This window comes from Lutra lutra, chromosome 6 (genome assembly GCF_902655055.1).
Source record: "Lutra lutra chromosome 6, mLutLut1.2, whole genome shotgun sequence".
NCBI lineage: Eukaryota > Metazoa > Chordata > Mammalia > Carnivora > Mustelidae > Lutra > Lutra lutra.
The window spans coordinates 74,755,353-74,767,599 of NC_062283.1; the positions used below are offsets into that span (position 1 = coordinate 74,755,353).

Here is a 12,247-nt window from a genome sequence, read left to right on the forward strand (position 1 = left end):
GGCTCTGCTCATTTACCATTTTGCCTCTCTAATTCTTTAACTACAAAACTTTAGAAACGAGTGGCTTTATTTGTTACTTCTTTTTTACTCTATATTTCTTTTGAAACCCTGCATTATCTTGCTTATTCACTTGAAGCCTGTGCTGCCTTGGTTTATCCATACTGAGTAGGCTCCAGGTTTGTTTGTTTGTTTTAAAATCAGGCCATTGGGCTAGTAGGTGTGTTTTGAATCAGACAGATTTGGGTTTCATTTGGCTCATGTCACTTACTGGCTAGCTATTTAACCTTGGAAAAAGTTCACCTCTCTTGCCCAGTTTCCCCATTTGTTAATTGTGGCTGATGCCTAACTTGAAGGGCTCTTTTGGGTATTATAAATAATTAGTGCTATTATGATTAATACTGGTTATTTTTGACACTGAGACTTCTGTTGATTTTAGAGTCACTGGACTTCTTTGTTTTTTTATCTGTCTTCCTAACTATTCTTTGTTTACTCTACTATGTTTACTCTTTCTTATTGTTCTCTACCTGTGCGTAATCCCCAAGGTACCCATTATTTTATCTTTTTATTTGTTCTAAGTCTCTTCTTTTTCTATCCTTCCTTTGTGAAGGTATTTTGGCTTATCTCAAATTTATATCTCTAGCTCCTAATAGTTTTTTGAAGTAAACTTTGCTTGAATTTTGATGCCATCATCAGTTAAGGTCTTGCCTTAGATTTTTTGTGTTTAATGCTAAACTTTTCTTTGTTCTCTAAATGAGCTATGCTTCTCAGCTTTCTTATTTTCTGTAGTGATATCAGACTTCTCTTTACTCACCCAGAATAGTAATCACTGAGTCATTTTGGTTTCCTTATCTTTATCTCGTTGTTCAGGTCCTTTGTATTTTCAAAAATAGCACTCACAGATAATCCCTACTTTCTGATGCCTCTCTCATCTAAGATCCTTCATTATTTCATCCTTGAATTATGCTGACTGTAAAAATCACCCATTGGTTGCCTTGTTCTCTGAGATGGCAAAGATGGTAAGGACATGAATAGGTGTGCTGAGTTCATGGGTTCTTTGCAGAGTTCTGTTCTTAGTGACTGTGTAGAGTCAGCAGGAGAGGCTTGGCTGTAGGATTCAACCATCTGTGTCAGCTCCTCATGTACGATCTGCTTTTTTCTGCTTCACACTCTGCATCTGCTGGGAATCCACGAAAGTGTACCTGATTTAGTGGGTGGCATTGAGTGGGGCAAAGAAAGAGTGAGGAGCTTATACTCTACAGATGCCGCTCTCAGTAGGGACAAAATCTGGTCAGGTCTCAGAGGCAGTGACAAGCTGAACTTGGCAGAGATTGGTGGTCATGTAAGCGATCTACTCTTAAGGATCTGATTCTCTTCCTTTACATGGATCAGTAGGTAGTATGAAAGGAAGGAAAGTTAACCAAAGAAAAGGAAGAACTAGGGATATTTTTAAGGCTATCATGAAGGTGGAACTTTTTTTTTTTTTTTAAATGGAAATTTAAGGAAGAAGAATCAATGTCTAGAGACTGTGGAGGAGGGATCTATCTGCATTTTGTTCTGTCCTGTGAACCATTTGGTGTGTTCATTCTCTTAAAATGCTTTAATCACTATATTTCCTTGCTCAGGCCTTTTCCAAGGCTCTTACTGCTGACAGAATGTGGCCTTATGCTGTGACGGGCCTTGCTTTACTTCTTGAACTTTACACATACAACCTACTGTTGAACTCAGAAATTTTATGTTATTTGGACTGGTCATCTTATCTACTGCTAGAATTTACCCACCCACCCCCAACCATTCCTTCTTTATTATTGTTAATGTTATGATTTATTCTTCTCTCCACTCTCTACAAGTCCTAACCATTCTTCAGGGCCTGATATGTGTTGGATAGCTTCATCAAGACTTTGTTTCATCTTGTGCACGCCTGTGTGCGTGTGTGTGTATGTACACACACACAGACATGCATGATTTTCTCCTTTCTCTCAGTACTTTAAATCTCTACCATCCATTAGTATTATAATATTTAATTGTATCTGATTGTATGTTGCTATTTGATTTTGTTCTTGTGTTTTAGATTGTAAGCTCCTAGAGAGCAGGAATAGTGTCTTCATCTTGTATTCTTCATGATGTCAGTTGATGTCAGTTATTTTTTAGATGCTCAGTAAATCCCTGTGGAATGAACAACTGAAGTTTATGACTTAAAAGTTATGTCTGTAAACTGGCTGGACTGAGAGGCATATGCAGTAAGCAGTGGTCTCAGCCTTCACTCTCCTGTTGCTAGGCGAGGTGAAAAGAACCAGCAGGGAGGTATGCCATTTGGTCAGAGGGCTTCGTTTGAGGCGTAATTTAGGAGCCACCATCACAGAGCAGGTTCTATAAATTTCTTACATAATTAGCAGGTAGTCAGTGAAGGCTTACTGTCAGGGCAAGGAACTCAGCCCTGGATGCCACTTAAAACCAACGGCATTTAGAGAGAAAATAATAAGGAAATGAGAAGTTGGGCAAACCACTATTTGTCTTAAGTGATTTGCCCCACTGTTTTATGGAGAAATTCTTAAAACATCTGATGCATGGGCTAGCTTGCTCTGCTTTTGTATGTTTTTCTCCCTGCTTTCCTGCTTTTCTCTTTCAAACTGTTTTACTGTATGAAAACTTCCTAGTGCAGGAGCTACATCTCTTTACCCAACATGGCTGTATAAAAATTTGAACACGCAGTTAATTCTTTTTTAATATTTTTTAAACTTATCATCTTTCTTGTTTGGTCTTTCAGCTTTTCACTAGTTCTGTGCAGATGAATCCCACAGATTACATCAATAATACAAAAGTAAGTTTTAATTCATGTTGCTCAGGACCCATAGCTGTAAGAATCTGAAAAAAAGCCCTAGTAAGTAGAGAGCAGTATCACTCCCAATTACAAAAACATTTTGTATTCTTACCTTATATGTGTGATCAAGACAGTAAAATTCTAGCTGGAAAAAAAGCTTTTGGTTATGGGGTGAGTCATTGCCCAATTCTGTAGGTACCTGTGTGATTAACAGTACGAAATGAGCCCTCAAAGTGCTGGGAAATCAACTGACTTAAACTTGGCATGTTCAGGTGTATCACTGAAACAAATTATTAAAATATTTTTTCATGTTTTATGTGCTTTAGCTTACATTCTTATTCTTTCTATAAACAATGTCTCAGCATTTTTTATTGAAAATCCACTGGTACCCATATTCTTAAATAGTTCCTTCATTTTATTAGCATGCAGTAAAAGCTCAGGGATTTGAAGTAATTTTTTACTAACTGTAGGTACAGCAGGTTGAAACAATGAAGTATGGATTTTGGACAGTTTTTTTCTCTTTTTTTTTGAAGTAATGGTTTTGTTATTTTGCTAGTCCACTTGGTATTAGCAAATGTTGAAATTCTTTAGAACTGGTTTTTAATGAGTAATAAGGACAATTTGCAGTTGTTAAGAGCAAATGATTAGAGTCATTCTGTTACTTTGTATATTGCTTATATAATAGGCAGATTTTTAAATGTTTTTAAAATAGATTAGGTGTATACTCCGTTTGTCTTAACATTTATACCATACTGTTCAGTCCCATTTTTTTATCGAATGCAAAGTTGTAAATCAAGTCCTCTGATATTTGTACAGGTTCTAGATTAGTGAACTTAAAGTTTTACTTATTTTTTTTGTTCTTTGTTGTCTAAAAATGATACTTAGATATGAGTAATTAGAGTGAGAGGATAGAATTTTTCTAATGTTATGACCAGTTCTTGTACATACTCAAAGTTACAGGCTGTGTAACTTAGAGTTGAAAGAATTTGTGAATTTTTGAACTAAAAAGTTGATTATACATTGAATATTTGAATAATTTTTATCAGGGATTAGCATACTTTTTATAAAAAGGCCAGTTGGTAGATACTTCATTTTGTAGGCCATATGTTCTCTGTCACAACTACGTAACACTACTAATTGTAGTGTGACAGCAGCCATAGACAATACATGAAAGAATGAGTGTGGCTGTGCTTCCATAAAACTTTATTTACAAAAACAGGCAGCATGCTTAATTTGGCGTGTGGACCACAGTTTGCCTGGGTTTATATTTTAAATTTCTGCGGATTACCTCAGTACCCTGGGTTTCAGTAAATATGGTATTTTTAAATGTTAGGTCTTAAGGTGAATGAACCCATATCATGCATTCATTTAGTCAATGTGCTGAACTGTTTATTCATATAGACGCTATACATTGAGTCATTCTTTATTCTTGGATTATCCTCTTTATCGCAAAACCAGTAGCTTAATTACAGTTCTCAGGAATAGCAGTTAAACAGCAAATTGCATATTGTTCTAAAGTGCTATAGAGAAATTAGAGAATGACTTTTCATTATAGTTCTAAAATCTAGATTGTTTTCAAATAATTGCCACATCAGCTGTCATTCCCTTGCTCATGACGAGTATTGTATTAACATAGATCACAACACTCTTTTTCTAATATATCAGGATACTTATACGCCTCAGTAGAGCCATCTAAGTGGCCATTACTAACAAATAAGAATTTGCATGGGAGATGAATTCCCTTTGTCATCCTGGTTCTCATATGTTTTAAAATAACTGGCATCCTTGAAAACTACCTATTTTAAAAAGTAAAAAAATAATGATGGTATTCTTGCCTTAATGTTTGTTTATTGCGATTGCTAAATCTGAAACATTTTTATGTACATTTTTGGGAAGTTTTAATTTATTATATCTTGAGGTCATTATTTCTGAATCTGGAAACTTGTACTGCATCATTTTATGATGATTATTGGCAATTTTAGGAATTAGTATGTTTTCTACACCCTATATACTTAGTGAGCATGCAGGTGTCTGGGACACAGCTATTTAGGGAAAATTGTGAACGTCAGCCCCTCAGTTTGAACATCGTTGAAGAGAGCACTGAAGAACTAAACAACATTAAAGGTTTAATCCCCTTTACAATCAGATGTGAGGAGAGAAGACAGTGGTTGAAAGAAGCAATTTAAGTGACAGAAAAGAACTGAAGGAATCTCAGAAGGAGAATGAAGAAACTTCACCTCAACTCTGAGGCTTCCAAATAGAGAAATAATAGTTTTAAGGATATCACCATGTCATCCTGAGCTACTCTAAATATCTTCACTTATGCTAAATATTCTGTTTGTAAGTGAAATGAGTAATACACATTTTTAATCAAAACTGTTTGAGTTTAATTTTCCTAAAGAATTATCTCTTAGTTTGAAACCAGCCATCTTTGATTCGTTCCCATCTTTTACCTCTGACAGATTCTGTCTGTTCTTTTGAAATGCCCCCTCTTTTCCTACTTAACTGTCATCCTAGTTCAGATTCTTTGTTTCATCCACTTGATGACAGCAATAATTTTCTTAACTGGTCTTAACCAGTCTTACCTATTCAGATCTCTTTCTCTCTCTAGTTCTTCTTTCCTGGTGTTCCCTTTTCCCCTGTATTTCAGATAATACACCAATATTCACATACCGTACCAGCTTTTTAAAATTTTTTTGCTATTTTTAGGAACGTATAAAATGTGAAACAAGTATTTTTTATATTATTTTTTCTCTTTTAGTCTGAGAATAAAGGATTAGAAACTACCAAGAACAATGTAGTTCAGCCAGTTTCAGAAGAGGGAAGAAAATCTAAACCCAAAACAGGTAGGTATAAATGTAGTATTAGTTATTACAGCTTTTTAAAATTAAGAGTCATACATAGAAACTAATGTGAGCCAAGGAAAGTCTTTGCCATACTTAGCAGTTGAACACAGAATGTACTGTTCTCAGTTCTGTGCATAATGTATCAAGGTTTCAGCTTAAAGAAAAAATTAAATTGGTGAGGTACTAATTCTTTAAGTCATTTTTTTAATTATTTTTAAATTTATTTATTTTTTTTATTATTTTTAAATTTAACTGTAGGAGAACTGAAAGAACTCTCTTAATTGTTGAATGAAAGACTTTTCTGACTAGTACATTTTAAAATTTACTGACACGAAGTATCATATTTCTTGTTTGGGTGTATAAGGGTAGTGATTGCATATATGCACAGCTGTTTCCATTTTTTCCACCTTCAGCTTGAACTCTGTATAAGCTGGTGATAAAAGAGCATTTTTCTAATCTTTATTATAGATAAGCAGCTTATCCAGTACACTGCCTTTCCACTTCTTGCATTCCTCGATGGGAACCCTGCTTCTACTGTTGAACAGGGGAGTACAGCATCATCAGAAGTTATGTCCTCAGTAGATAAACCCATAGAAGTTGATGAGCTTCTGGATAGCAGCCTAGATCCAGAGCCAACCCAGAGTAAGCTTGTTCGCCTGGAGCCATTGACTGAAGCCGAAGCTAGTGAAGCCACACTGTTTTATTTATGTGAACTTGCTCCTGCACCTCTGGATAGTGATATGCCACTTTTAGATAGCTAAATCCCCAGGAAGTGGACTCTACATGTATATATTCATCAAAATGATGAACTATTTATTTTAAAGTATCATTTGGTACTTTTTTTTGTAAATTGCTTTGTTTTGTTTAATCAGATACTGTGGAATCAAAAGCACCTTTTGCTTTTCTCACTTACACACTCTGGCAAAGCTTTCAGATGTTATTCAGCTACATAGGTACACAAGATTTAATGCACATTGTTGGCATATCTTTAAGTTGGATTCAAATGGCCATTTTTCCCCAGTTGTAGTAACTTGGATTTCTTTTTTTACATATATGCCCATTAACCCCAGTTAAACTTTTGTTTGTTTTACTTGTTTGATGCTGTCTGTTTGCATTGAGTGTAAGTCACTAGAACTAATGGTAGAACTCTTAAACCTTTGTCTGTTCCAGTTACTTTTATTAAATATTTTTCACTTGGCTTATTTTTAAACTGGGAACATAAAGTGCCTGTATCTTGTAAAACTTCATTTGTCTCTCTTGTTCAGAGAAGTTCATTCATGTTCAAAGGAAAGGCAAAGTAAACATGAGTGCTTGCTGGCAGAATGGCTCCAGCTCCATATATATAAAAAGAAGGGGGATGGGATGGCATCAACCCCATCCATCTCGTTGGACTAGTTTTAAAGTAAAAGTTTTCTGATTTGTTTGTGTTTTTTTGAACCATACTATTTAGTAAAATAAATATAATGAATGTTGCGTACTAATGTCTGTTACGTGTCTTCTTTAGAGGTGACACCCACATGTACAATTTTTTCCTTTTTATAGGAAGTAGATTTAAATTGTAAACTGTCTGTTGTCCATTATTGATTCACACCAAGATCTTTGTGCCTCATCTCAAGAGTTAGACTGTGTATTACAACAAGGAAGGAATATAAGGTCTCTAAACTTAATGTGTTTTAAAGTTCTTCTGTGTTAAAAATTATACTGGCTTGCTTCCTATATTTCTAATAAAGAACTAAGAGAAGTATGCCTCTTATTGTCCCAGATGAGGTAAGAACATTATCACTGGATGCCACCCAAAGGCCTGTAATTTTTGTTCCTAGAGATGGAACAGTAACACTTTATCCCTTTGGAACAGGCTTATAGAGCTTAATACAAGGCGGGCACCACTTTTATCAAGTTGAATTCTACCTTCAGGCAGAGCCTGGAAGCAGAGCAGTTTATATCTGAATATTTTATAGGGCTGTTTAATGAAGAATTACAAATATGGCCCTCCTCATGGCCATATTCTGTCAATATCCTGGAATTTCTATTATTATGATGTAAAAATTCAAAATAAAGCCTAGCACAGAGAGATAGGAAACCCTTCCTTAGCAGATATTTAAACATTTGGCTCTGATAGTGGCATCCTGGTGAACTAATTCAAGTCCCCAGAAGTTAGTTTCTACGTAAGTTGTAGAGGTCACTGTCTCAGAGGTTGTTAAAGTGAGAACAAGAATTTAGAGCCTGAGAGAACTTAAGAAACTTTTCTTTTTTCCTTCTCTTCTTCAGTGTGGAATATGATTAAGTTTCTTCTCTTGGGGACATTTTGGAGCTTTAGAAATATTCTAAAAATCTTGAAAAATATGTTCCAGTACTTTTTTGAGTTGAAATTAAAATTTTTCACCTTTAGTTGGAAGGAATTTAGGGTATTGATAATACTACCACTTAAAAATATAACTTACAGTTTAAAAAGTTGCGTGCTTTTTAAAATGTATCTAAAGGAATCTAAATACCGTACTGATTTGATAACCATCATCATCCATTCCACTTCTCGCAAAGAATTTTATCCTACTTTTATTATGTGTGAAAGTCACATTAAAGATAGTGTCATACTTCTCTGAAACTAAATTTGAAATTGTTTCCTATAGCCTTAAGATTCTACGCATTATAAAGAAATGTGTCCAGTTATACACAATTCATCAACAGTATAATTATCCAAACCATTTTCTCTATCATGGAGTTAGATTATTTCTACTTCATAAATAGGGTGGCTGTGTAACTGAATTCTGATAAATAAATCATAAGTGATGTACAGAAGAACTTCCAGGTCTGGTTTGTGAAAACCTCCCCTCTGCAATCCTCCTTGCTCTTTTACCCCTCCACTAGCCTGATGCAGAGGAGTATATGGCTTCTGATTATACATTCAAGAAGGAAGAAATTTGGCTTCCTGAATCACTGCTTAGAAGAGAGCCACCCATCAATCTTGGACACCTATTGTAGACTTCAGGTGAGTGGAGAACAAACTATTATGTTCTGCCTTTGGATTTTTTTTTGGTGGGGGGGGGTTGATCTCGGTGTTCACTAATACTCAAATTTTGGCAAACATTAAACAGTAAAATTGTATGAGAAATAACATTTTTAGTGGCGTGAACAGGTCTTGATTGGGGGGAAGGAGTACTTCCCCAATTTTTTTGTATCTGAAGCTGAAGATTATCAGTGTAAGAGCATCAGTTTCATTCCTTTTTGTATTTGTAAGTGTACAACTCTTAAAAACTTTGTAATACAAAATATATGATGGAAGGAATTTGGTATAGCACTATCAGTCCTTTTAACTCCTTCATAACTATATACTAGAACTATTGTATTTTTTTTTTTAAGATTTTATTTATTTATTTGACAGAGATCACAAGTAGACGGAGAGGCAGGCAGAGAGAGAGAGGGAAGCAGGCTTCCTGCTGAGCAGAGAGCCCGATGCGGGACTCGATCCCAGGACCCTGAGATCATGACCTGAGCCGAAGGCAGCGGCCCAACCCACTGAGCCACCCAGGCGCCCCAGAACTATTGTATTTTTTAATGAGTTACCCACTGGTGACTTAATTAGATCATCTTTCAATTTCATCGACAGCAAAAAAAAAACCCCAGAAACTACCTGAATTGCAAAAGGATTCTGCCCCCACTGTCATTCTTTCTCATCAGTATTTAAAATTTTATCTTTATTGGGTGTTTGAGATTTTATCCAGTGCCTTAGTAATGCCTTAGGATTCAGAATGCCTAAGAGATACATCTTCATTAAATTTGGAAAGTGATTGTTAAAGAGGGATGATGCCCTGATGTTCTTAAGGCATCTTTTCAGGCAGATCCAAGTTCAGGAAGGAGTAATAAGGAAACTGAAGATCTGGACACTGATCTCTAATACCTCTTGCTTACCAGAGGAAGTCTCTGTACTGTCTGGAAAACAAGTACCACAGTATGAAGACCATTAATTTCAAGAGTGCCCCCCATCTTCATCCTCTTTATAACTTTCTTTCATTTAAGGGGGGGGTGGTTGTAATTATCGGCATCAGAAATCATGTAGGACAGAGCTGAATGTTCTTTCAGAGTGTGTCACCTTGTTTTTCATAGGGATGGTATACTCAAGTGATGAGGCTTAAATTGACAATAGTCTGCAGACTGGGAAGACGATGAAATGATATTTGTTGTGATGAACATATATAGAATGTTACATTTAAGAATTAGAGCCTAAATGTTCATTTCAAGCACACATGAAATATTGAGAATTGGTTGCATATTAGGCCATAAAGCAAATCAGAAATTTTCATGGAATTGGTATCAAACAGACGAACTACCATACAAATAAATCAGACCTTTACAGTTACAAGGAGTATTGGCATGGTATTTTGTGGAGTGACCTTCATTTGGGTTTACTGTTTTTCCCATGATTATAGGAGTTAATGGGTTTGGGGTAGAAAGACCACAGGGGTGAAGTGCCGTTTTCACCATTTATCAAAGTATCTTACTATTTTTTTCTCTGGAGAACCCTGATAAACTTACAAAAAAAGGAACAAAAAGCTCTCTTTATCTTACATCTTAGAACATAGAAAATCACGGGTGTAAGAATGGAGAATCTGCCAGTAAATGGGGATGCTTTCAGAGCTGTTACACGGCAGTACTAAAAGTGTGTTGGGCTGGCCAAGTAGTGACAAGTTGAAAAACATGTTAGGTCTTTTAAAAATTGATAGGGGCGCCTGGGTGGCTCAGTGGGTTAAAGCCTCTGCCTTCGGCTCGGGTCGTGATCCCAGGGTTCTGGGATCGAGCTCCACATCGGGCTCTCTGCTCAGTGGGGAGCCTGCTTCCTCCTCTCTCTCTGCCTGCCTCACTGCCTACTTGTGATCTCTATCTGTCAAATAAATAAAATCTTATAAAAAAAATTTGGTAAGTTGAAGCTAATCAAAACTAAGCACTTTTGCTCTGCAAAAGACCCTGTTCAGATGGAAGAACAAAGATACAGACTAGGAGAAAATATTTGTAAGCTACTACCTGATACAGGATGTTTATCTAGAATATATTAACTCAAAACTCAACAAATTATAACAATAAACCATCCAATTACAAAATTGCCAAAAGGCATGAATAGACATTTTACTGAGGACCTATAGATCGCAAATAAGCATATGAAGAGGTACTCAACATCATTAGCAATTTGGGAAAGGCAAATTAAGACTATAATGAGATAACACAATATTTCTATCAGAATGGCTAAAATTAGTGATACCAAATGCGGGCAAGGATGCAAAGAAACTGAACGGTTCATGTATCAATGGTGTGAACACTTCAGAAGATGGCAGTTTCTTGTAGAACTAATCATTTAACCTGCCCTCAAGGATTCTTCTAATTACTGGTTCCAAAGAACCACTGATCTTTATTTTCATCATTGAAGGAGTATTATAGGGGCGCCTGGGTGGCTCAGTGGGTTAAAGCCTCTGCTTTCGGCTCAGGTCATGATCCCAGCGTCCTGGGATCGAGCCCCGCATCAGGCTCTCTGCTCAGCGGGGGAGTCTGCTTCCCTCCCTCTCTCTGCCTGCCTCTCTGCCTACTTGTGATCTGTCAAATAAATAAAATCTTTAAAAAAAAAAAAAGAATATTACAAATGAAATGATACTCTATGTAATCTTTTGGGATTGGCTTTTTAATATAGTAGCATACTTCCTTGGAGATCCAGTCAAGTTGTTTTGTGTACCAAGAGTTCATTCCTCTTTTATTGTTTAGTAGGTTCATGGTATAGATGTATGACTGTGTGTTTAAACATTTCATTTAAACACAGTTGAAGCACTTTTGGTTTGTTTCTGGTTTGGGCTACTGCAAATAAAGCAATGAACATTCTTGTATAGATTTTGTGTGAACATTAAGATTTTTCTGAATAAAATGCCCAAGACTTTATAGACACTATCCTGCCTATAATATTGGAGAAATCCTGCCATTTTAAATGAATTACTGAATAAAATATACCAAGGCTTAGTAACATATATGGAATAGAGTACTTCATTTCTATTTGTTGTTGTTAAGGAACTTTTTTATATCCTCTTGTGTCAGAAAGCATCCATTTGCAACTTAGGAAAAAATGCCTATGGGACACAGGTTAAAAATATTCTCCAAACTAAACTGGCCCATCTACTAAAGGTTCTTTAGGAGAACATGACTTCAATTACCTGAGATCCAATTTCATGGGTTATTTACAGAAGACCAAAAGGGTATAACTACCACCTTTAAAATAATTCAGGTTTTCAGCAAATAAAATGGACAGTAAGGGGCGCCTGGGTGGCTCAGTGGGTTAAAGCCTCTGCCTTCGGCTCAGGTCATAATCCCAGGGTCCTGGGATCGAGCCCCGCATCGGGCTCTCTGCTCAGCAGGGAGCCTGCTTCCCTTCCTCTCTCTCTGCCTGCCTCTCTGCCTACCTGTGATCTCTGTCAGATAAATAAATAAAATCTTTAAAAAAAAAATGGACAGTAAACCCTGTTTCGGGTTCCTTTATACAGAAGAGAAAAAGTAGGTCTTAGTATTCTAGTGACCTAAATTTGAGTTGCTAAAGAATTAGTACACCACACAC

At 36.2% G+C, this 12,247-nt stretch overlaps 1 protein-coding gene across 4 annotated transcripts in view; it reads left to right on the plus strand.

The window, feature by feature from the left end:
- The window catches only part of HSF2 (heat shock transcription factor 2), a 35,036-nt gene extending 26,037 nt beyond the window's left edge, over nt 1-8,999 (plus strand). The window contains exons 11-13 of one of the 4 annotated variants that reach the window (XM_047732366.1): nt 2,765-2,818; nt 5,580-5,664; nt 8,530-8,999. In XM_047732366.1, the coding sequence (XP_047588322.1) occupies nt 2,765-2,818; nt 5,580-5,664; nt 8,530-8,534 (144 nt within the window). In that variant the 3' untranslated portion in view covers nt 8,535-8,999. Of the gene's footprint in view, nt 1-2,764; nt 2,819-5,579; nt 5,665-6,132; nt 7,142-8,529 lie in introns of those variants that run through there. The other 3 variants (XM_047732363.1, XM_047732367.1, XM_047732365.1) reach the window with 3 other exon arrangements.
- Nucleotides 9,000-12,247: the final 3,248 nt, after the last annotated feature.